At 35.0% G+C, this 27,136-nt stretch overlaps 1 protein-coding gene across 2 annotated transcripts in view; it reads left to right on the top strand.

Annotated features, from left to right (window-relative positions):
- The window catches only part of TMEM232 (transmembrane protein 232), a 185,775-nt gene that overhangs the window by 20,020 nt on the left and 138,619 nt on the right, over positions 1 to 27,136 (top strand). For both annotated transcript variants that reach the window (XM_058538321.1, XM_058538327.1), the window contains 5 exons: positions 14,843 to 14,954; positions 16,282 to 16,387; positions 17,703 to 17,860; positions 22,309 to 22,408; positions 25,031 to 25,197. In XM_058538321.1, the coding sequence (XP_058394304.1) occupies positions 14,843 to 14,954; positions 16,282 to 16,387; positions 17,703 to 17,860; positions 22,309 to 22,408; positions 25,031 to 25,197 (643 nt within the window). The remainder of the gene's footprint in view (positions 1 to 14,842; positions 14,955 to 16,281; positions 16,388 to 17,702; positions 17,861 to 22,308; positions 22,409 to 25,030; positions 25,198 to 27,136) is intronic.

Below are 27,136 nucleotides of genomic sequence, written 5' to 3'. Positions count from 1 at the left end.
CTTCTCCACTATTTCTCTAGTACAACTATTGCATAAATCAAGTGTCTACATATAGTGGGGGTGTTTCTGGGATCTCTCTTCTGTTTCACTGGCCTATTTGTCTCTTTCTAAACTGACACTGCACTGCCTCAGTTACTAGAGTAATAACATTTAATAGTCAATATAACAGATTTTCCAAATTTGTTCTTCTTCAATGGTATACTGCATATTACTTTTACAATCAACTTGTTGTATTTTTTTTTTTCAAAAACTTGCTGAGATTTTTTATTGGATTTTTCTGAATCTATAGATGAATTCAGGAGAATTGGCATCTTTATCATGGTAAGATTCCAATCCATGAACAAGGTATATAGCTCCATTTTTTTAATTATTTGTAAAATTTTCTCAATAAAATTTTAATATTTTTTTGTGAGTGCTGTCCATCTTTTGTTAGATTTATCCCTATATATTTAGTACTTTTGATACTATTATAAGTTTTATGCATATATTTAAAATATATATTTTTTTCTAGCTGTTGCCAGAAGAGAGAAATACAATTGATTTTTATATGTTGATTTTTACATACAGAAATATTGGTAAATTCTCTTATTAATTCTAAACATGCTTATCTCAATCTTGATTTAAAAGGAATACTCCAGACATTTCATGATTAATTATAATTATTTTCCTCAAACTTTATCTAGGATTTTAATTCTATTTTGTGCTTTTTAAAACCTCCCCACACTTCTTTATTGTTTTAAGTAGTTACTGTTCCTCTTTATTTTATTTACTGTTTATCATTTTTCTTGCTTTTCATTCCTTCTTGCTTCTTAGACCTTGTTTTTCTTTTGCCAGATGTAAAACTTTTTAAACTTTCCTTAGTGAGATTTTGTTGTTGAGAAAAAACTCAGTTTTTGTTTGTCTGAATATATCTTTATTTTATTTTTATTCTTGAGAGAAATTTAAAACTGAATATGGAATTATCTTTGGTCTGTTACCACTTTTATTCTTTTTTTCTCCCAGCACATTGATGATATCATTCCACTCACAGCTTCCCCTACTGCTGTTGAGAAGTTAGCTGAAATTTTGATGCTTTTTCTTTAAGATTAATCTCTTTTCCCCCAATTTGGTTGCTTTAAAAATTTTTTTATTGTCATACATTTTCTGCAGTTTTCCTATGATGTGTCAGAATGTAATTTAAAAAAAAATTATTCTGCCTGGATTTCTTGGACCTTTTGAATCTGTGGACTGTGTCTTTCATCATTCTTGAAAAATTATCAGATATTGTTTCTTCAGATATTACCTTGACAACCCATTTTCTCTTTTCTCTCCTGGGACTCTTGATTAAATGTATATTAGGCAATCTTATTGTGTATTTCATATCTTTTACTCTTATCTCCATTTTCCATCTTTTTGTCTCTTTCTATTATATTTTAAATAATTTATTCTGATATGTGATTTGTTTTCCACGTGACTAATTCTCTCCCTTGTTACCAAATTTATCCATTGAGTTTTAAAAATTTTGTCTTACATTTTTAGTAATTCATTTATTTTTCTTCAAATCTTCTATGTAGACTGATAGTTTCTGGTTGCCTGTAGATACTTGTAAGCCATATTGTAGAATAAGTATGATGGTTATAATTTGTGTCTGATTATTCCAATGACTGGAGTCTTGGTAAGTTTGTAATTTCTACTGTTCTAATTTATGTCACATTTTTCCTGTATCTTATCATTTTTCACTTATTCTTAGGGAAAAAAATGTTTCTTCATGTTTTTTGAGGACTAGGGGAAATATATCATCCTCCAGGGAATCTTTTCATCTGCTTCTCTGCCAGGCACCTGTAAATGCTACCAGTCTGGGAAAACTGAAACTACATTCATTGTCTGACTTTTCTTGGACAAATATCTATGTTTGCCTCAGGTGTAAATCTGTGTTAAGACTGATCTTCTCAGCAATATAATACATGCATATATGTGTGTGTGTGTGTATTGTTTTTTCTTTTTCTTTTTCTTTCCTTCTCTGTGGAGCGCCAAGGTGGCCTTCTGTACAGCTCCCTTGGGGCTGGGGAGAAGGCGTTAGGATTAGTTCTGATTGCTCTTACCTCGGATATTTAGTCAGACAATGTGCAGGGAGTCTCCCGTAAGTTTCCTGCACCTTGAAAATCCTGGCTTTTTCTTACTGAACGGTCACATAGAAAACATACCTGGTCTTGTCTCCGTGGCCCCTTGTATCAAGGGAAGCCAGATTCTGTCCCTGGCATCAGCTGTTTGAGATGAAGCAGAGACCTATCTTGTGCAAGGGAACATCACCTTCGTTTTTCTTCTCAGGTGTTGCATGAATTGTCATAGGCCTCATACTGTATTTGCTGCACTTATTTTTCCTTAGAAACATGAGTTTTTGCAGGCTCAGTGTGGGTTCTGTTAGGGAAACATGTAAAGCTCCATGTAAATTCTTCACGTGAGGTACTGAAGTCCACACGTTCCTGGACAAAGAGAAAAATCACACAATCTTGCAATGGGTTACCAGCTCAGAGTATATTATTTTGTCACTATTTCCTTTTATAACTAAAATTAGTTTATTGTGTGCAGTCTGTTTTGCTTTTTCTACTTCATCTCAGAAATGGAAAAGATGAAAAGATTTTGAAGACTTACATCAAATGTACACATTTACCTTAGCTGACTGGAAAAAATTAAAGAGAAAATATAGAGTTTTATATTAGGAAGATTTAGTAAGCTATCAGATTATTTTATTTCTTTCTCACAGAAGCTGCTTGAGTACTTTTTATATCTGAGAGGCTGTGGTCTTCAAAGCTTCCTGAAATGTTAATAAGCATGAAATATTTCCTTTTTATTAATGTTTTTGACACTTTTATATTTAGTAAAATGTGTTCTACAAATACATGCTCTAAATATGTCAAAATATTATATGCATATATCTATATAATATTGATTTAGATATGTATACCTTTATAATACAATATAGCTCTGTAGTGTGGGTTCTATAAAGCAGTGCTGTCAACAGCAGGAGGGAAGTTTTTTAGACTTATATTTATATTCTGATCTTTTGTTTATTTGATCTTTGTCTTTGTTTTTCATTTATCTGAATTATTATAAGCCTTTAAGTGAAATTGTAATAGTTAAGACCTTGCAATCAGATCTGTTAATTTTAGCCTGAAACAGCTATACTTGTAGCATTTGGGGTTGACTGTAGATGATTTAGCCAAAATGTGGTAACTTAGGAGCTGGATGGCCATAAAAAGCATGGACACATTCAACTGTATATTGCAACGTAGCTTCCTCTAGGATGTATTACCCCAAATGAGAGATCAGTAGCTACTGATGAGAATATCTGTGCAAAGTATGTAAGATCTTAGAAACCAGTCCTCTTATACTTGAGCTTACACCACTGTCTACCCATAGGTGCTAACTCATCCACACTTCCAGGTTGTCTGTGGCTACTCCAAATGTAGAAGGGGAGGGGCAGTTCAGTGTTTGGGTCGTGAAGGTCATGTAGGCGTCCAGTGAATCTGAGACTCTGCACAATGTTTATGGCCAATACAGGCACTAATCATGAAGACCTTACAAGCTCTGTATACTGTCATTTTGGGGAATATTTTCAGACATCAAATTTTTCTTATCCCTAAACTCAACTCTGTAACAGCGATTCACTAGTGAAACTACTCTCTTAAGAATTTCCACTGACTTTCTAAACATTAACTCTAATGATCTTCTCTTTGTTCTTAGTCGTGATATCTCTGCCGATGTGCATTTTTAGTCATGGTCTTCATCTTCAATCTATTCTTCTTTGATATCTCAGTCTAGGATTGCATGTTTGCCTGGAATAGATGGACATTTAAATTAACTCAAGTAAAAGAAAAATGTAATGGAAGGATATAGGGTTGTCTTGTGGAACCTGAGAGCAGAAGGTATAGCTAGGCCTCATTCATTCATTCAGTATTCACTATGATCTCTAATTGATACTGGAGATAAAATGGTCAACTTGGCAGATATAGTCTGCATCTACACTAGACTATAAACTCTAAAAGGGTAGGAACTCTGGCTATATATCAGTAAATCAAACACTGACTAGTGGCTACAATGGTGAACAAATAGCTTTCTGTTTTGGGGTGCTTTGTTGTCTTGAATGATCTCTCAGCAAAAGCCACCTCTTGGCTCTACAGGACCTTTCAGCTCTAACATCAATGGATTGAAGTATCAGATAATTATTTAAAATCCCTGGAGGAGGATTGGGTTGGCCCAACTTGAGTCAGATGCCTATTGTGACCCAGTCAGCTACGGTCAGGAGGGTGGAGTCATATGGTACTAATGTAGTAGTTAGATCCACTGGTTCAGCAGGGACTATGAGCAATGAACAATTCTCAAAGAGGAGTTCACACCCCAAATTATACACATATTTGAATTACATTGTATTACTTTCCCGAATCTCCTCTTATCATGTTTACTGTTTCTCTTTTCCCTCTTCTCTCCTAACTGTGGGATTTGTCCAAAGATCTCCCTCGACTCTTTTTTTCTCAGTATTCTACCTCTTGAAATTTCGTAGCTTTGAGTATCACTGATATGTAGGTGAATCTGAAATCTTTATTTCCAGATCTTATCCACTTCCTAATGCCTGCCTCACAAGTCTCTTTGGATTACAGATCTCTCCACTTGGATGTCTCACAGGTAAATGGTGGCCAGTTGTCTAGAATGTCTAGGATCATCTGCCCAGATTCCTCCATCTAATTGTCTTGATGTCAACTCTCTACAGCTAATCATGTAGGCTCAAAACCTGGAGATTATTTGTATGTCCACACTCACAATTTCTTTTCTTATATCCTATAATCAAGCCCTATTAATTTAGTCTCCACCTAATCTCTCACATTCTTTTACTCTTCTTCATTTTATTGCCCAAACCACAGTTCAGACCTTTATTACTTCTTACCTAAATTGTTGAAATAATTGCCCACTGTTTACCAACAGTCACTCCTCACTCCAAACCTTTCAACACATGACTTTCAGTTTAGTCATCTTAAAGTGCAGCTGTAATCTCGTCACTCCTCCGCAAAACAATTCCCTCTTATTTATCAAATAAAACTCAAAAGTCTATGTATAGTATAGAAGTAGTGCCCACTGCAACTAAGAAAATCTAAAATAGCAATGACACTTAAACAAAATAGAAATTTATTTCTCTGAATGTAGTCAGTCCAGAACTGACATGGTGATCTGGGACCTAAGTTCCTTCTAACTAGCTGCTCTGCTGCCCAAGGCTTACACTTAGGCCATCTCATGGTCCCTCATGGCTGCTGAAGCTCCAGCTATCACAGTCATGCTTCATGCAGCAGAATAGAGGAAATGCAGAAGAAGGGCTTGTGCCCCTTTTTAGGAAACTTCACAGAACTAATATCTGAATTTTACTTACATTTTACTTGCTGAAACTTACACATATGGGCATACCTAACTGCAAGAAAGAATCATTTAGTAAGAAAAGGAGGGGAATAACACTGGCATAGGCAGCTATAAGTTTCTGCCACAGACCACCATTCAATGCCATTTATGTTTGTTCTCAACGTAGCATTTCTATCTTCATTTCCTATCTTGATTTTAAGCATTCTGTCACTGTATGTTAGGTTAAAATTCTTCATTTGTTTTCTTTCTTCCTATTTGTAGTAGTTAGGGCAAATTTGAAGCAACTATAAAAAGAGGCCTCTAATTCAGTGGCTGAAGTAAGATAGAAGTATATTTATCTGACATGTGAATGGGTCTAGGCTGATGGGACAGCTCTGTTTTTGGGGTCAGTGAGAAACTCAGGACTGTCATTATCTCATAGGGTATTGGACTCATCCGCTTGACCAAATCCGATTCAGCACTATATTTATGTTCTAGTCCCCTGGAAGGAGAATAAATATCATTCTAGGGACAGTAGCAAGTGTTTAAGTTAGAGGCGACCCGAAATTTGCTTATATTACATCTGCTTACATCCTACTGGCTTGGCCATGTGGCCAAACCCAGCGGCCAGAAAGACTGGGAAATATAGACTTTAGCTGGGTGATCATGTGCCCAGGAATAAGCAAAGAAAGGATTTTGAAAGGACAACTGCTATTCTGTCACCTTCTAGTTCCTGTCTATACTTCAAGTTACAGCTCAAGTGCCATTTCTGCAAAGAAGCTTTTTCTGAATCTTTAACCCAAAACAGTAATGCTTATAACTAGCAGTTGTCCAGTGTCGAATATATGCCTGTGTGCTCTGGCTTAATGCTTTTCAAAATTCTACAAGATTTTGTCCTCATTTCTGTAGATGGAAAATTTTAGCTCATATAGATTAAATGATGAAGCAAGTATTGTAGGACTAGGAAGTGTTGGAATCATGATCTCTACTGCTAAAGTCCCACAGAATTTTATTTCCTTTTTTTTAGTATGTCTCCTTTATGTTACATCCTTTGCGAGGTGTCTCACTTCCCTCCTGGATTAGGAACTTCCTGAGGGCAAGCCTGACTCCTCTTCTAGCCCTCATTGTATCTAGCAAAATATCTTGTATGTAGAAGGCTTTCCTTAAATACTTACTGAACAAATGAATTGTCAGGTAAAAAAAAGTTCTGAATTCACAGATAATGTAAATAAAGAGTCAGTCTGGGTTGGGTATCCATGCAGTCAGGAGACTTTAGAATGTTTTCTTTATATGTAAAATTAGAATGATGCTCTTTATTCACAACCTGTTCCACAGGACTGCACTTACACACTGACAGTAGATTACATTTGTCTTTCTAAAATCCTTTGGCATTTTGAAGAAATTGGAATGTGTGAAGCTAAAGTATATTTTCTTTTCAAATGCCTGTATTTACTCTTTGAAGTGTCTTTCTGCTTCTTATTATGTATTTTGTATATCATTAAGTAAATGTTAGTTTGTATAATAATCTCAATTTATTTGTGATGGGCTAAAAATGGTTAAAATAGCTGTATTTATTTCCCATTAAATATTTATTGACCTGAGCTGTGGGAGACCCATTAAGGGATTCAATATCTATACAGAAAACTAAAAAGCACTAGCTTTCCATATTTTCAATGATTTAGTACAGGCCACAATCCATATTGAAAAACAATTGACAAAACTAAAATTATTTATAAAATATATTCTAAGCATAGAAATTGAATTAGATATTATTTTTATCATGAAGCTCTATTTTGCTTTGGAAATAAAATGATATAAATATGTTTTCCTCAGAGCATATAAAAAAGCTGAGGTAAAATAGCTAATTTCAGAAAATATATTTTTAAACTTGTATTTGAAACCCTGGATATTGTGCATGCATGTGTGTGTTTGGTGTGGTAGGGGAGTGTCTATGGTTGGTAGTGGGGAAATCTGCTTAAATTGCATTGACTTATTTTGTTAAGAAAAAGAATGTGTTTTACATTCTTATACTGTAAAACATTCTGAGGGATCTTCTAAAAAGCTGACTGCAAAGACTGAGTCAGACAGTTTATTTCAAATATTGGGCTCTGTTCTCTTTTAAAGTGATGACCTTGAGTTTGATAACCACTCTGAGTCTCCTTTTTCTTTTTGTAAAACAGAGAAAGTACATTTTAGTATATAGAAGGCAATTCACCAGGTATTCACTAAGCAAATTGTGTATACAGCAATAAGAAAAACCTTAAGAAAATCAAGTTATAGTAAGGAATATAAGATAGATACACTAATACTAAAATATGGAGAAGATTTTTGTAGGCTTTAGAGTCACACTTGAGATGAGTCCTTGGCCCTTTGTAATTATGTGACCTTAGCGGTTTCTTCATCTCCACTAGTGCCACCCCCTGCCTCCCTCCACCAAGCTGTCATCCTCTAGTTCCTGCCTTTCTCCAATAGCCTCCTAACCAGTGTCCTCCTCCTGCTCTCTTAACAGCAGCCTCCGTGATCTTTTGAGAATGTAAATGAAATCTTGTCATGCTCTAATGTAAACATTGTAGTGTCTTCCCGTTATATCTAGAATAAAATTCAAACTCTGCCCTCTGGTCCCAACACCTGGAGATCTAGTCCCTGGATGCCTCCCTGGTTTTATCATCAGCCTCTCCTTTGTCTCTGCCTCTTGCCTTGTTGGCCTCTTTCTCATCTCAGCTCAAATGTCTCTCCCTCAAATTTTCCCTGATTGCCTAATGGCAAGTATCACCTTCCCTGCTACTCTCCTCCACACCACTCTGGTTATGTCTTCCCAGCACTTAATGCTCTCAGAAATCTTGTTCATTTATTTGTTTTCTTGTCTGTTGTATATCTGTTCTCCTCCAACAGAGTACACCATCCATGAGGCAAATGACTGCACCTCAGTTTTTGATTCACTTTTGTTTTGTGTCTTCTTGCCTAGAAGAGTGTTTGACTCATAGCAGGTGCTCAATTTCTATAGAATGAAGTGATAAATTAACAAATGACTGATGGGCTCTATCTCAAAGTGATTTCTTTTTCATCCTCCATTCCTAATCTGTCAACATTTCTTTTTTTAAAATACACTTTACTATTTAGAACAGTTTTAGATATAATACTGTTTAGAACAGCTTTAGATGATAGTTTTAGAACAGCTTTACATATGTATACTGTTTAGAATAGCTTTAGGTATATAAGCAGATAGTACAGAGAGTTCCCATATACCCTGCACCCACTTTCTCCTATTGTTAACATCTTGCATTAGTATGGTACATTTGTCACAATATTGAACCATATTGATACACTATTGTTAACTAAAGTTCACACATTATGTAGATTTTCCTAGTTTTTACCTGATATTTTTTTTTCTGTTCCAGGATCCCATATAGGATACAACCTTACAGTTTGTTGTCATGTCTCCTTCACCTCTTCTTGGCTGTGACAGTTCCTCAGGCTTTCCTTGTTTATGATGACCTTGACAGTTCTGAGGAGTACTGGTCAGGCATTTTGTAGAATGTTCCTCTATTGGAATTTTTCTGATGTTTTCCTATGATTAGACTAGGATTATGTTTATTGTGAGAAAGACCTCAGCGATTAAGTGCTATTCTCATTACACCACATCAAGGATACATACAATCAACACAATTTATCATTGTGGGCGTTGACTTTGATCACCCAACTGAGGTGGTGTTTGTCAGGTTTCTCCACTGTTTTTCCCTGCTTTCCATACTTTTGGACAGAAGTCACTATGAGCAGCCCATATGAAGTGAAAAACCACGTTAGAATGAGATTTCTCAATGTTTTCAACAAGTTGCAAATATTATAAGAAAATATAGGTGTCTATTTGTATATTATTTGGGTGAGGGAGATCATCTAAATGAGAAACCCTAGAAATAGTAGAGGAAATGGAATCATAGCTAAATACAGTCATGTGTCTCTTAACGATAGGGACATTGTGAGAAACGTATCAAGCGATTTCATTGTTGTGCGAACATCACAAGTGTACTGAAGGGGAATAAAATTCACTACCCCAAAATGTGTCTCTTTAACATGAGGATTATTTTAGGCTAATTGTTTTTAAGAAACAAAAAACTCAGAAAGTTTTTCTTGTTACCTCCCCCTGAACTGCCTAAAAGAATTCAGATTTAAAAAAAACCTGTCTCAGGAAGCGAGCTATCACCTTAGCATAGCATGAACTAGGTGGTAGACAGGGAGGAACCTAGAAAACCCTGTTTGTTGGGCTCCCCTCTGTGTTCTTCTGTTTCTGTGTGGCCGAACAAACACTCGTTTTTCAAATGTTTGCTCCTTTTCACCTACCTGTGAATTGCCTACCTTCCCTTTGAAGTCCCTGATTCTCTCCACATCCAAAATCTCCTTTGTCTTTAGCTGAGGATCTTATTTAAGGTAAGGGCTTCGGCCGTTTTAGTGATTTACTCAGTTTTCCTGGGTTTCTGCTATGTATAAGTGTTATTAAACTTTTGTTTATTTTTCTCCTGTTAATCTGTCTTACGTCAATTTAATTCTTAGACCAGCCAGAGGAACCTGGAAGGGTAGAGGAAAATTTCATCCTCCCCTCCAGTACTGACTAGATGGTGTAGTCTACTACACACCCAGGCTATACGGGGCTAATCTTATGGGACCACTGTCATATACGCAGTCTGTCATTGACTGAAACGTCATTATGAGGTGCATAACCATATGAAATTTTAATGTATGGCCAAAGTTAGCATAACAATGAAAAAAGACAAATATTATACTGAGATAAAAGTACCTGCAAAATTTTAATAATGATAATAGTACCAGTTATCATTGAGTATTTAGCATGTGCTAGTTACTCTTCTAAGCACAATACATATATTATTTCATTTAACTTTCAAAACAACCCACAAAATATGCTATTTATTTTTCCATTTTGCAGACCGAGAAATTAAGGCACAGATAGGTTAAATAAACTGCTTAAGGTTACAGATCTAGTAAGGGAGGGAGTGAGATTCAAACTCCAGGCCTGTGCACTTGACCTTCTGGGCATGCGCCCTTGACCACTCTACAATGTTGCCTCAAGTGAATAGGAAAAATACAAAAAACCTAATAAGAAAAAAATGAACAAAATATATAAACATGCATGCCACAGATTAGAAAATGTAAGAATGATTATAAAGTCATTCTTACAGAAAAAGTTGCTCAAGAATGCTAATGGGGAAATACAAACTTTAAACCACAAGGAAATACTGTCTTCATCAATTAAATTGGCAATAATTAAAACATTTGATGTCATCTTTTTCTAGTGAGAATGTGGAAAACAGAAATTTTCATGCTTTACTAATATGAATATGAATGACTAAAATATTTTTTAAAAAATATTTTTAAATAATCTATTATAATTAAAAGTCCATATATTCTTAGATCTTGCCATTAATTTATAAAACTTTTTTTGTTGTGAAGTAACACACATACAGAAGAGTATATAAAAATAAATATAAAGCTTAAAAATTATTATAGAGCAAACACTTGTGTACTCACCAGGGGAAGAAGTAAATCATTTTCAGAAGCCTCTTTTGTAACTCCTTCCAATAAAAACATCCTTCTTTCCCTGCTAACTTTCCGCACTCGCCTAACTTTCCTTTGGTTTTCTTTACACTTTTATGCTTTATATCAATGGAATATTATAGTGTGTATTCTTCTGTGTCTGGATTAATAGTGTGTTTGTGAGATCATCCATATTGTGCATCTAGCTGCAGTTTGTTTATTTTTATTTCCTTAACACTGAATACCCACTCTTGGGTCTTCTTAGGCTCTACTAGACAGTCTCATACGATTACGATAGGCCACACTAACCATTGACAACATCGCTTAGCAGGATACAGCACAGGAAACTCAACATGCCAGCAGAGCGGCAATTATTTTACCTCCTGAGAGTTCTCACAGCAGCTGCACAACACAAGACAATGGGAGCTGGTCTTCTTTAGCCGATCCGAATGATTACTTACGTGAAGATGTAAGACTCAGCGAGCTGGGTACAATAGACACACAGGCTTAGAATTCTTCTGTCCCAAAGTGGAACCAATAATGACTTTTTTAAAAACAGATTTGTGGATTCCTGCAAAGAACATGCACTCTGGGAAGCCGAAAGCCTCCCCTCATCAGGTATTTATAGTTTATTCACAGCCCTCTTAGTCCAGATGTAGTGTAGCTATCAGGTCATTTTTACCATAAGTAATGGTTTGAATAACACAGATGACATCCACTTTTACTAGGTTTTCAGGCGACTGGAACTAGAAAATTAACCCCTGCTTAAATTTGTCCATAGAAAAGGAGAGGATGTTTTGTTCACCCTTCCTTCACAGACATACTACACTTTTTGGTCCATGAGATGGAAAATTGGTTTGACTCCAGATTTTAGCTCTTATGAAAAGTGTTGCTTTGAGCATTCTGTACATGTCCCCTGGCGTACAGGTGCACACATTTCTTTTGGGTATATATCAAGCAGTGGGATTGCTGAGTTGGTGGGTATGTCTCTCTTCAATCTTGGTAGGTAACACTCAATTGATTACCACAAGCAGCTTGTGAGAGTTCCTATTACTCCACATCCTCTTCAATTCCTGGTATTGACATTCTTTTAAATGTTAGTCATTCTGGTGGATGTGTAGGAGCATCTCATTATGGTTTTAATTTGAATTTCCCTATTTATGATGTGAATCATCATTTCACATATTTATTGCCCACTTAGATTTCTTCTTTTGTGCATTAGCTGTATAAGCCTCTTCTCCATGTTTCTATTGTTTGGGAGTTCTTTATATATTCTGGATTTGAGCCCTTTGTCAGTTATATGTGTTGAAAATATATTCTACCACTCAAAGTTTTGCCTTTTCATTCTCTTATGATATCTTTATATAAATATATTTACAAGCAGAGGTGGTAATCAAAATATTTAACTATTGATATAATGTGGGGATTGATAAATCAGAATAATGTGCATCTGTTGCATATTAGGCCCATGTGCAAGGATTTTTTTTTTAATTATAGCATCAGTTAGTGTGGACAAAATTATACAGGAAGTAATGAGATGTCAATACAGGAAGTAATGGGAACTGTCAATCAATAAAAGAATTGTTGCATTTGTACATCCATATTACTAGATATTAGGATCAGTTGAACTTGAGGAATATCTGTTAAATTTAATGAAGAAAGCATGCTACAGTGTTGTATACATGGTTCCATTTATTAAATATAGTGCGTGTAGGTTAGTTTATGTTTGTGAGCATTGAAAAAGATGTGCAAGGATACACACTAAACCATTCATCTTGGCTATTTCTGATGGGTAGAATTGGAGGCAGTAGTGTTGGGAGGCAGTCTTTTAACTTTTTTTCATGCAGTCCTGAATGTTTGGTTTGTTATAAACAGCACTGTTATGTTAATATTTTTAAAAACATAATTTCTAATGAAATTTATAAAAAATTACATGGATAAAGGGGCTACTTTCTTGTAATTCCCTTAGTGTTTTGTACAAATGGGAAGATTAAAGCTATTTTGGACTCTTCCTGCAGAGTAGGTCCATGAAGATCGAAGATATGTCATCCTAGATGACTACCGAGAAAGAGTTTTCAACCACCTTTCACTATATCTGTCTAAGCAGATATCTCCAAAACCAAGAGTAAAATGAGAACAGGAAATCAAGAATGAAGTTAGTCATTTCAAAATGCCCAATTCTAGCAGACAGTCTGAGTTCTAACACCTTGATTCTTCCTCTATTTTCCTATAAGCTCCATGAAGGCAGGGTTCTTTGTTTATTTCACCATTGTATCCCCGGTTTTAAGCTTAGTGCCTGATACATAGTAGGTAGTCAATAAATGCTTACCAAATAAATGACTGAATAAAGGCCCATTTTACAATGACAGTTTGCGAGTTAGCTATTTCATTAATTGTTCTTCACTGGGATATGTATATTTGGTTCTAGTTTACAGGGCACCATGACATTACCTCTGCTTATCGTGTGATTTTGTGGCACTGTCATTACTTTTGCATACATCTGTACCCCCAATAGCACTGTGAGTTACTCAGGGGCAAAATCTGATTTTTATTCTTTTCCTTTTTTTCCCTATATCCCACAGAGCAACTAATTTGGTACATTCTGAATATAGTAAGTTGTTAAAAATGTGTTTTATTCTTCCAGATCACTCTTTATAATAGCATGACTCCAACAATTATTTGACCACACAAATAAACAACTCATTGATTCCGCTACTTATTCACTATTCTTCTGATGTCACTTTTGATCCCATGCCCATCTTAAATTCTGTGGTACATCATTATAATCACTCTACTCGTTGTCTTTCATACACCTTCAACTTATTTTTCTCGTTTCTCTTTGAAATACTTGTCTACTTTCTCTACACTTTCCCCATGGGATCCTTTCCATTCACAAGACTTTGAATACCATGTGTGTGCTAATGACTCATAAATTGATGTATCTAGGCTGAACCTTTCCCCTGAAATGCAAACTCATATATCCAATGGCCTACTCTACATCTCCACTTGGATGGCTTGGTCATCTCAAACGTAACATGTCCAATACTGAACTTATTCTCTACCCTTACCCCAAATATGCTCCTCTAGCAATCTTTCCCATCTCAGTAAATAGCAACTCCATCCTTCCAGTTACTCAGTTCAATCATGACTCCTTTTTTTCTGTCACATCTAATTTCTAAATCAGTGGGAAGTCTGCTTGGAGCTACTGTCAAAATATATCTGTTATCCAAACACTTCTCTTTACTTACATTGCTATAATCCTGATCCAAGCCACCATTACCTCTCATGTAAACATATGTGTGCTCCCTGCCTTGTTATGTCCCATCTCCCCCCACTCAAACTCTCAACACGACATTGGAATGATCCTGTTAAAACTTAAATTAAATCATGCCACTCCTCTTATCAAAGCATTGCAATAGCTTCCCATCTCATCCAGAGTTAATCTGGCTACTTGTCACCTCTCTGACCTTGCAACATACATCTTTCCTCCCCTGCTCACTTCCAGCCACAGTTGGACTGATTCCACTTGCATGGAGGGAATAGAGGCTTAGCTTAAATTGAACGAACACTGATTTATGTGAGGAGATTAATCAGTCTTCAACATAATTGAAGCTGTGCTGGGTTTTACCTGTGAAGAAGGCATATACCAACAAGACTTCTGGCAATCATTTCAGAAACTTATTTTTCAGAGGCTACAAAGTTCTTTGACATCATGAGAATTATGTTTCTCAATCCAAGAGTATGATAAGATCAATCTAGGAGGCCTGTACATGTATTTTTTTATTTTACTGCTTTTGTGTGTGTGTGTTAAACATTCTTATTAAGGTAAAGTACTTTTTAGAAAATAGTTACACTTGGCCACTAGAAGTTGATTAATTAAAATTTGGAACTGATAGCTATAATTATTGATTTTTTTTTTTTTTTGGTTTAGGCCATCATTTTCAGTCACAAAAGAATTCATCTTGAGATTCAACCAAACAAAAAATCCAAAAGAGGAAGAAAAATTTTTGGACCTAGCTAGAAAAAGCATTCTCAGATGTAAGGTAATGGTACACTATTGATTACTTAGTATGTGAACTGTCTCTTCTAGTTGGTGGAGGATTACATGTTCTAAAGTATTGAAATAAAAAATAAGAGTACACCTTTCTTTAATTATAAGGCATAGTTAAAAATATAAATGCAAATTAAAGTTAAAGCTTATAACTGAATAATTCAATGTCAAATGGCTTTTTGGGTGAAGAGTCTCCATAAATGATTGGGGAATATGTCTGTCAACACTAGCCCAAAAGCCCACAGCAAAATATCAAAGGCTGACAAATTTTTTATTAAGAAAATTCTACTTTTTCCTAAAAAAAAGTTTACTGAGGTATGATATGTCCCAAAGAGGAAAAAAAGCTTTCCTAAACCTTTACTATACATGCACAGACTACTCTGTTCTTTCTCTTTAACAAAGTATTCACTTAACTTGTAAAAAATGCCTTCTTTAAGAGTATGCCATTAATTACCAAATTTTCAAACACATATCAAAACAGAACAGGAATTGAAACAAGTCCTTGTTTTACTTTTTCTACATTAGACCCAATTTAAGTTTGGCAGAGAAGTAATATACGTATGATTTTGCTTTAATACTGAATAATTTATGAAGTAAAAGCTGCACAAAACAGGGGCGTAAGTTAAGCCATGTTTTTTGTTGTGGTGGTGCTGATTTCCTAGTATTTTGACTCATGATTGCCTGTATATTTAAAATTTTTGAAAAAAATCCATGATAAAATTTGATTAGAAAAAAGAATATACTTTTGATAAGTATGCACGCAGAAAGATGCCTACAGGTACGTTCATCAGTGAGCTTCTCTCCAATTGGCCAACTGTTCCCTGGGGCAGCCCCAGGAGTGGGCACATTAAGAGAAGGGGGGCAATCTTGATATCTCTATGTTCATTAACTTTAGTCCATCCACTGTGAAGTAGCCAGAGTTTTCCTACAAATTGGCATCAAACTAATTTCTGTTGAATCACATTTCTTTAATATACTTTTCCCTCTAAAATCAGAAATGCATTCTCTTGGTAGGGAAATGGGGTAGAAGTAATCCCCGGAGAAGTAAAGAGTGAGGATTATTTTCAGCAAATAACTAATGATATTACTCAGAATATTAACAAACATTCTCTACATTTTAACAGTAATACAGTTTACATAAATGTCAAAAAATAAAAATAGTAAAAGCAAAAATATGAAGTTGTATACAACACTGGCCACAGAGCATCAGCCCCATAGAACGACTTTCAGAATATAATTAAGGGATAATCTAAATAAATCAATTAATTTTTTAAAAGCTATATATTTTGGTTTGTCTCTTTCACGCTTCCCCGAAACAGAGAAAATTGGGTCTCAAAACCTTAGGCGCCGGGAAGCATGTGCATCTTCCTACTGCATGGACTGAAGTAATATATCTGGCTCAATGCAAAGGAGAAATCCAAGATGGTATGTGCTCTAACCAATCTCTTCTTAAGTTACTCTAAGTGTTTTCTAGATTAGCGGTGAAGGCATAATTCGAGACGCTTAATATTTAGAAATTGTGCAGGAGCCGAGGAAAAATTGCCTTTCTCTATTGAAATATCTGATAATGTTTCATTATGAAAGTTTGTAATTTTGAATTTATGAATTTGACTGCTCAACTTTTTAATTACAAAATTGTTTTAAAAACTTTTGCTCATCGTAGTCTTTATTGCTTTTCTCTAAAATTAGTAACTAATTAAAAAGTAATATAAAATGGCATTTAGTGATTTTCGATTACAACAGGCACTATACTTTAGAGAAACTTGCTTCTGCATTTTATAATTCTTACTCATAAAACATTAACCAAATGGCCGTTTGTTTTTCACTATTTTAAACAGCCATTTTACTCATTACCTTTTCATTTATCACTTCTCATTTATATGTCCTCCATCAAACCACCACCCTCCAAACAATCTAAAAAAGAAATTAAAAACATTATTTTTAAGGAGGTAAAATTCCTTCTCTCATTATCCCAAATTTTCTGTGTGTGCCTTTTAAAATGAGTTTTAGAATGTTAACCATATGAGGTCAGAAAGTATTTCCCCACGTAAATTGGGTTTTGTAGTGCTATCTGGGAGCTTTCAAGCAGCGGGAAGAGTAAGAATGATTTTGTATTTAACGTGCCTTTATGACGCCTCATCACAGCGCCATCCACAGCCTGACCTTATTAAATATTTAAATGATATTGAAGTAAAGACTCTTGGCTTACCAGCAACCGGCGGCCACTTGCTCTTCTTTGTCAATTAAACCTCAGTTTGATGGCAGAGACGACTGCAGAGTCATGAAATTCAGAAGAGGACTGGCCCTTCCCAGCCTCAGGGGCTGCATCACGATTGATCTAGACTAATCGTGGCGATTCCCCTTTACTTGTCAGTGATTAGATTAGGGGTGGTCACATGGCCTGGTCCCGATGAAGAGATGTAAAGAGAAGTCTGTTTGGAATACTCTTTGTTGAACTGCTTTTAGAAAAGGCATGCCTGGGAAGAAAGCACCCCTTGGAACTCATGCAGTGTCACTTCTGCCACATTCTGTTGGTTGAAACAGTCACAAGGCTTGCTCAGGTTCAAGGGGAAGGGAGCATAGACTTCACCCCCTGATGGGAGGGGTGTGAAAGAACTATTTTGAAACCTCAATCTGGTCTTGGTGACTGAGCAAATAGTTAATTGCAAGACTTAATTGTAGCATGTGGAAAATCAGCCTTATTTATAAATTATAGAGTTTCTACTTTTTAATATTTCAGAAGCTTTAAATATGCTTTATGCTTCCCTGGACCATGCTTCTTTTGATTATGATCATCTGCCTGCCTTATTTTTTGTTGCGGAATCAGTTTTATATAGACTCTGTTGTGATGCATTCCTAAAGACGTACTTATATTCAGTTGAAATAAAGCTGGCAAAGGTATGTTTTAAAATATTTTTAATGTGTTTTAATTGCTATATGTACTACACGTAGCCACATGACATCTGTTTTAGGATCTAAACAGGCCATTTGGTTTTATTATGAAATATTCTCATTAGGTAGCTTATTTTAATCTTCTCTAAATGTGGAGAATACGTTATTGCTTGATATCCAAATGGAGATGGTTTGAGAAAATATAACTTCACAACTGTGTAAGAAAATAAGATTTAATTAAAAATCAAGTTTATACTTACATCTGAGTATGAATAGCTTTTCTGCTTTCTATTTTAAGGATTTTTAAATGCCACTTTTCCATTTAAAAATGACCATAGATAACCTTATATAATTGCTCAATTTGAGAAGATGAGTTGCTCTCTCAGTATTCTGTGTCATTTTAGAGCCATCGGATAGGAAACTATCTTCACGTAGCTCATGTTTTATAAGGTCCTGAAAGTCATATGGTTCCTCTCCCTGTGGTGATCGTGGTTGCCTGCTTCAAAATTTATTATTAGTCAAAGAAATTTAACGTAACAAGTGGTTTTATTGCAAAGAAAGAAAAGAAATACTGGAAGAATTTCTTTAAGAATATATGTGTAGGGGCTGGCTTGGTGGCGAGAGCAGTTAAGTGCGGGCTCCACTGCAGCAGCCCGGGGTTCGCAGGTTCAGATCCTGGGCACGCACCGACACACCGCTTGGCAAACCATGCTGTGCCGGCATCCCATATAAAGTGGAGGAAGATGGGCATGGATGTTAGCCCAGGGCCAGTCTTCTTCAGCAAAAAAAGAGGAGGATTGGCAGATGTTAGCACAGGGCTGATCTTCCTCACAAAAAAAAAAAAAGAATATATGTGTATATACACACACACACACATATGTAACAATTAAAATTAAGTGTGGTATTATTTGCAAAAATGTACTTCTTTCTTATTCAATTTTGATTATGAACTGTTTGAAACCAAGCATGAAAATATTCATGTGTCAGTCAGGGCATTTTTGGAAGACACAGTATTTCAGTACTTAGAAGTTAAGCCTAGATCCTCTCTAGCATGTTTGGGAGTAAAAGACTTATGGAGACCAGACAAGATAGAGAGAGCACATAAGAGAAACTGAACATGCAAAGAACTGAGGCTTTGCATAGAAGAAGGACTGGAGAAAAAGAGATAAGGTGTTACCAATGGCTGTTTAGATGGTAAGATTATGATGATCTTTTTCTTCTTTCTTTTTTCTGTATTTCCCAAACTGTCCATTATGGAGATATATAAAAGATTATATTTATATAATTATTATGGAGAGTTATATATATATCTTTTTAAATCTGTATAGTAATAGATATCTATATATCTAGCCATAAATATATCTTTTATAATGAAAAAGAATGGAATGGGAAAACATAGAGCAAGTCTGTCTTTTCTCTTCTTTCTTTCTCATCTTCTTTAGTGATCTTTTTCCATTTCTTGCCTTTTATCTTTTGGCCAGCAATAAAAGTGGCTATAAAATAAAGTTTTAGCCATTGCACACATTGTTTATAATTTATATACATCATATCATTTAATTTTTAAAAGATTCCTATATCTTCTTATCTGAAAGTTTAGACAATTTGCACAGGTTCATATAGCAATTGCAAACACTTAGACAGCACTTAATTATGTGCTTGCACAGTGATTAGTGCTTTAGATGTATTAGACATATTAACTTATTTAATTCTCACAACAATCCTGAAAGGTAGACACTATTAGTATCCACCATTTTACTACGAGGCATAGAGAGTTTAAGTGAATTACCCAAGGTCTCAGCAGAGAAGGTTTTGAAACCCAGAGTCCAGTGGACTCTTTGACCCATGATGCCACACGTTTACCTTGGCTCTCAGATTTACTAATTTTAAAGCTTACTCTTTATTGTTCTAGATAATATAAATTAGCTAGTGGAAATAAGCATGCTCTATAAGTACCTTTGATTTCAGGCAAGAAGCTATTTCAGTTATCCTCTTTGCCATTGCAGAATTTTCATTGTATATCTGACAGTCAGTTGGAAAACTCTCTTTTGATGTTTTCTTTTTGACAGAATGCTATATTGAAGAGTATTGCCATGGAGGCATCGCCCATCTTCATATGCACAATTTTGTTTATCTTTAAAAAGTAGTATATAGCTGAGGGTTGGGAAGAGCCAAAAAGATCTGATTCCCTAATATTATTTACTTTCGTATTTTGTGTGCATTCCTTCCTTTCTATTTACCTCTGAGTGCAGAATCTTCCTAACTGTTGAAGTCTGCTTACTGAAGTGCAGAGAATAACATGTAAGCAACAATAGTTTAATATATTTTATATAGGAATATGAACAGTGTTCTTCAGGTTTCTATAGAAGCACATGGAACACATAACCAACTATTAAAATACAGCACATAAGAAAAAAGTTCTGGAAAGAGATAGTAGTGATGGTTGTACAACATTGTGAATGTACTTTATGCCACTTGACTGTACATGTAAAAATAATTAAAATCAAACTTTTATGTTATGTATATTTTACCACAATAGAAAAGATATGCCCTAAAAAGTATATAACACGTAACAAATATTATTCAGCGTTTCTATTTCACAGTTAGGTAATAGAGTCAGAGAAGGGAAGAGAAGAAGAGATAGAGAAGGAAAGAAGAAGGTAAAGAATAAAGGAAGGAAAGATGAGAGAGCAGAGAAAGAAATTGACAAGCAGAGTTTCAGTCTAGGAGGCAAATCTTGAGTTGTCAAGCTCTAGAGAGAATATGTACACAAAGGAGACATGAGGAAAGATGCACAGAAAAGTCCCCGAGTTCCTTAGAGATATAGAAAGGTAGATTGTTCAATAAAAATCTAGCCTTTCAGAGTATTACAAATGAAAGCTTTTAAAACCATTTTTCCAAACTTAGTTATAATTAGTGCTAGCTTCCGGGTCAGGTGAAACTCATGACCAAATTGGGATACAATAGAGCAATTAGTCAAACTGATATGCTTCTCATATGTTTCTCTATTTTGTCCCACACTAAATTTTTGAACATTAACATTTTCTCAATATTCATCTCTGCTAATCCTAAACTGTTCCCTTCTGACTAGTTTTTCTTTCATTTTCTATAACAATGGGCATTTCTAACTTTCATATTCTCACTTAGAATATTGCAATATTCTTTTAAATGGTCTGTCAATCTCCACTTGCTTCTCGTCTAACTTCAATCTCTTAGAGAAGTGCAGTACTATATCTAAGTGGTCTGTATGAAGAGATAGACCCTTGGGCATGCCTTATAAACATTTTATTTTTATTTATTTTTTAAGTCTATAAATGGTACATGTTTATAATTTAAGGATACATTTACAAATATTGATGGTGTATTCCCAGAATTTATTTTACTGATAGAAGTTTGTGATAAAAATATTTGGAAATCATTGCTATAATAGAAAGGTCATGACTTTTGGTGCGGTACACACAGTCCTGGTTTCAAAGTCCAGTGATGTCACTTATTTGCTTAAGAGCTTGGGTGAATCACTGAGACTTGGTAGAATCATCTTTTTAGTTATATTACTTTTTTTACATGTAGATCTAATAATCTAATAATAGATTAACATTGTCGTTAAGAGGATTTGCATATATATCTTGATAGTGATATAGTGGTAGTTATTATTATTTGGTTCTTCTCCATAATCTTATGATTTAGCAACTTAGGCGCTGTGTTCCATTTATTTCTATAGTTTGTGGAGTTTTTTCTCATTTTCTGTGAAATCTTGTATATCATATATTTTTGAAGATTTTCCATTTTCTGTGGTCTATGTAAAATAAACGGTTTTAGCTATACATCTATTTTAAACTTTACAAAAGTAAGATATTACAGAGTTTATTTAGTAATGACATTGTGTGGTGGTCTTTTTTTTTTTTTTTCATGAGGGAATGGGGATCTTAGTACAGCATACTATGCACAGGCAGAATATTTCTCAAAACTATCTAAAGCAATGTTTTTCAAACTATTTTCACTGAGACTCATTGGAAGAAATATCTATTGCATTGAATTCCAGCACACACATAATACATACTCATTTATATACTGAAACAAGGAACTGTGCAATGTTTTATGATATTTTCTCTTCTCTTGTATTTTATTTAAAAATCCCCTCTCAGTTGATTTCATGACTCACTTAAGGGGCATGACTTGCAATTTGAAAAATACTGTTCTAAAGGACAGAACAAAATAGCATTCAGTATTGGTCATTATATGTAATGTAGAGATAATTTATGAAAGTTTTTTGGCTGAACCAGTATTTCAACCTAGATAGAAATGTTTTAAAGTTATTTCAAAAGCACATAATCTCAAGTGAGTTTGAAATTATTTGATCAAAAGCAAATGTTGTAACAACATAGTTTATTTTTCCTTATGGTTTTTAAACACTTATCGATGTAACTCAAAAATGCTTTTCTCTTCTCTTTTGACAGATTGGCTATTTGGTCTTCTTACGACTTTTTATATATTTCCTTCATGGTCACCTAGAAAGTTTTAAACAACATTTACTTAGACTTCAACCATATTTATACGGTAGACTATCTTGTATTTTCTACACTTATAAATGCTTTATGTTATATTTTGAGAAGCTCCAACTATCACTATAAAGACCATAAGCTGTATTTTATTTTTCATGAAAGATAATAGGAACATGATTGAAGAACATGGCTTCTGGGCCAGACTGCGTGGATTTTACTGTTAACTCTCCTGCTTAACTAAGTGTCTGACCTTGTTTGTGACTCAGTTTCCTCATCTGTAATAGTATTTGCCTCTCTGGATTTCAAGAAAGTTGAATTCATGTTTTTGCAAGGTGGCACTAGTGGCAGTATAGCTGCTGGGCTGGAGTAAGGAGAGAGTAGATGCAGGGGGTCAGTTAGCTATGATATTAGCATAGGCAAGAGATGTTGAAGATATGAACTATTAAAGTGGGAATGAGATAGAGTAAAATAGTTTTGGAAAATGTTTAGGAGATAAAAGACACTGGACTCAGTGATCAGTTGGATCTATGCTAATATGTAAAGAAAAGTGAGGAATTCAGGAGGAATCTTAAATTTTACATATTGGCTAATAGGGTCAAGATAACGGTGCTCTAAACTGAGAGAATTTTGGAGAAACTTTGGACACATTGAATTTTAAAGTCACTCAGGTATACATACCCAGAGAGTAGTTGGAAGCTTAGGTTTGGAACTAGGAAAATAAGTGAAGCCTGAGATTCAGTTATTTTTGGATATTAACATGGATGATTTGACAGTCATCCATGTTAATGTGGCTGAGATAACCGGGGGTGGGAGGTGGTGGTAGGGAGAAATTAATTCTAAGAATAGAGTCTTGGGGAACATAAACATTTAATAGATTATTGGAGTAACAGGCTTCAGTAAAGGAGAGTTAAGGGAAATAGGAAAGAGTGATGACGTTCAAAAAGATCAACATTATCAAGAGCTGTAGAAGTATTAAATAGTAGAAAGTCTGAAAGTGATGATGGGTTTCTGCAATCAGAAAGTCATTATTGATCCTGGGAGCATCCCAGTGGAGAAGTGGAAGCAAAATTCAGATTGGAGGTAAACAAAGAATGAAGGGAAAATTTAAGCATAAGACAGGGCCGGCTCCGTGGCTTAGCGGTTAAGTGCGCGCGCTCCGCTGCTGGCGGCCCGAGTTCGGATCCTGGGCGCGCACCGACGCACCGCTTCTCCGGCCATGCTGAGGCCGCGTTCCACATACAGCAACTAGAAGGATGTGCAACTATGACATACAACTATCTACTGGGGCTTTGGGGGTAAAAAAAAAGGAGGAGGATTGGCAATAGATGTTGTTAGCTCAGAGCCAGTCTTCCTCAGCAAAAAGAGGAGGATTAGCATGGATGTTAGTTCAGGGCTGATCTTCCTCACAAAAATAAATAAATAAATAAATAAGCATAAGACAGAGATGGAGAACTATTTCAAAAAGCTTAGCTATAAAGAAAAGGAGAAATGTCAATAGTTTGGATGAAAAAAACAGGTCAAAAGAAGAGAAGATTAGTGTTGTAGGATAAGAGATGACGTGATTCAAGATATAAGATAGGGAATAATATTTGATGGAAAAGGTTATGGAGAAGGCAATAGAAGGTAATAGTGGAAGTGTTGTGGAGACTAACACTTCTACACCACTGCACCGCTGCTACAAGTTCTGATAGGGTATGAAACCAAGACGAGGCTCCAGACTGGCAGAATAAGAATTCATGTCTATCGTTATCACTTGTTTTGATTTCTTTATTACATTATACATCCTCTTTTTAACTCCTCGGTGTTCAGCATAGTGACTCATCAAATATTCAGATGATGGTGGCAAATAAATTTGGAAAAATTATTTGAGTAAAACCTCACGTTCTCACATTAGCTTGTTATTGTGGATATGTCCCAAGAAAACCAATATCTTTGTTTCATATTGGGATAAAATCCCCAGATTTTGCCTTCTTATCAAATACTGTTAAGTAGAGCCTTTCTTAGACTACATCTCTGTCTTCAGCAACAGGCTGATTCTTGCTGCACTATTAGCAGCTGCTACCTAACCATATAGCCATCCAGTAGAAAAGTGGTTATTACTAATTTTCCACTATGTTGATGACTGAAACTCAAAGATTGTCTAAAAGTTTATAAAAAGGACAGCACAAAGATGGTTCTGTTAAATATCACATAGTCTTATGTTGAATGACATAATTGTTGCTATACTTAAAATATATACTTTTAAAAATCAATAACAAGATATTGAAAAGGAATAAAATTAGAGAATGTTAGATTAAAAACAATGACATTGATTTGTTTGTAGGATTACAGTTTCAAAGTATCCATTATAAATAGAGTATCTATTATAACTTGATTTATTTTCAGCTGGAAGTTCCCAAGCATTGTGGTGCAGTACCTATACTTAATTGAGCATTCAACCATTATGCAATTGCTGTTCTGAATTATATCAACTCTTATGTATGAATTATTTACCTTGTAGTTTTCTGTCATACCACCAGGGGTCAACATAACATTATAAATCTTGAATAGATGGGGACATGCACAGGAGTTTCAGCATCTCAGTACTGAATTTAATTATATTTTAACTAGAAGACAGACGATGCACAATGCAAGATATTAATGAAATATTTCTCACAAATTATTTTTCTTACAATAGCACTTTCTTTCTCTGGAGAATTATATTACAAGTATCCAAACATCTTTTCAAATACGCGATTCATTCTGAAAACCATGGAAATTATATGTGAAAGAGAATTCCTTTCTGAATCAATTTTTGGCCCTGTGGAAGACAAGAATAGATATGAGAACATAGATTCTGATATGGTGAGTACATCCTAGTGCATGGTGACTGAGATGAGATTACTCTGATTAAATAATTGTGCTTGCCAATTCAGTAACATTGCTGAAGTCGAGTTTAGTTGGGAGGAGGAGTCAGAGTAAAGACACTAAATTCATGCAACCATATGCACATTCCCTGGGCAGTAGTTAATAGGATTAGTAGTGGGGCATCAATATGCACCACTACTGTTTTAAATCGAGTAATGCCGTAATACCTTCTTCCTTATAGATTCATCTCAGCTATTTAATTGAAAATTGCAATATAGTTTAGATTGACTTATAAATGAACGTTTTAAGATATTACATTTTTATTAAAGGGAAAGTGTGTAAAGTGCAGGCTATTAATGAGAGCAAGTGTAATATTTTTATGCTTCCATAATTCATATGTAGTAACATTAATTATGCTATTAAAATTAACCAAAAATTTTTTGAATGGTTCAAAATTAAGGAATTAAAATAATCCCTAGTACATGAAAAATCTTTTAATTTCTAACTCAGGTATTAGTGATCAACATTAGAGAAAACTCTCTGTCCCAATTATATAATTCCTTGGTATGTAATAAACTATTTATTATGCAAACAGAACTACACTGAGCCATATAATTGTTCATATACTTTGAAGGCTGATGAACTTCAAAAGACAAACTCCCATCTATGGAGTTCATAATTTCTTTATTTCCTTTTCCCACATATAATTCAAAAGAAAGCAAGGAACACTTCGAAACCTTGATTCTTTTATTTTTTGTCATACATAATTATTATTTTATAGTTTACAAATAGAAAATTTGTTTTTCTAGTAATTTCTTAAAAAAGAAAAAAATATGTTCAACATAATGCAAGTTGAAACAACTAAGGAATTTTAAGGAAGATTCTCTTTTAAATGGTTTTATCTGTGAGTTGCCTCACAGTTCCCTCATGCTTCCGTTTGGCCCTTTCTAAAACTAACTAAAATTTAAGTATATAAGGAAAAACATTTAATCACATCTAGTTGTAGTCTGTTTAGGCTTTAGTGTTTTGTCTTTGGCTCATTACTTGGTGAACCATTTTGTATAAAGAGTGACATATGCTAAGTAATTTGAACCTTTTGGTACAATTGCTAATGAACACAAATTGCCTCATGCATAAAAGGAATCTTGTTTATAAGTTTAAAATATTTTGGGGCTGGCCCAGAGGCACGGCGGTTAAGTTCTCGTGCTCAGCTTCTGCGGCCCGGGGTTTGCAGGTTTGGATCCTGGGCCTGGACCCACTCACCGCTTATCAAGCCGTGCTGTGGCAGCATCCCATATAAAGTAGAGCAAGATGGGCATGGATGTTAGCCCAGGGCCAGTCTTCCTCAGCAAAAAGAGGAGGATTGGCAACAAATGTTAGCTCAGGGCTGATTTTCCTCACACACACACACAAAAAAATATTTTAACAATAATTATATAATCTAAGATACCGAGCGACAGAAAGAACATTGATCATAAGGAGCAAAGACCTGCTCACCACCCGACTGTGTGATCCAGGGAAGGTCCATTAAGCTCTCCAAGTCCCCATTTGCTTAGCTTTAAAATAAAATCATCATCCTCATCGTCGTCATCGTCATCATCATCATCGCCATCACCTTCCTTGTATTTATCGTAACTAATCTACAAGGTTGCTGTGAAGATTGCAAAAAAGCTATGTGCCTTATAAATGATTAAGTGCCATACAAATGTAAATAATGATTATTGAAATATATATTTAGGAACTCGCTTTAACTTAGGCAGTTAAATATAATAATCATCATCTAAGGACATGATTATGCCGACTAAATAATTGTGCTTAACTATGTAGTTAATTGTGCTTAATGTAGTGATTTGAGTGTTTTTCTTTTAAACAAATAAGATACCATGAAATCTTGATGACATGAGTGTTCTGGTTATGAGGCAGACAACCTTCGATG

Source organism: Diceros bicornis, chromosome 1, assembly GCF_020826845.1.
Source record: "Diceros bicornis minor isolate mBicDic1 chromosome 1, mDicBic1.mat.cur, whole genome shotgun sequence".
NCBI classification, from domain to species: Eukaryota; Metazoa; Chordata; class Mammalia; order Perissodactyla; family Rhinocerotidae; genus Diceros; species Diceros bicornis.
The sequence above is the reverse complement of the archived record's forward strand: the minus strand, read 5'-3'. Positions and strand labels throughout refer to the sequence as shown.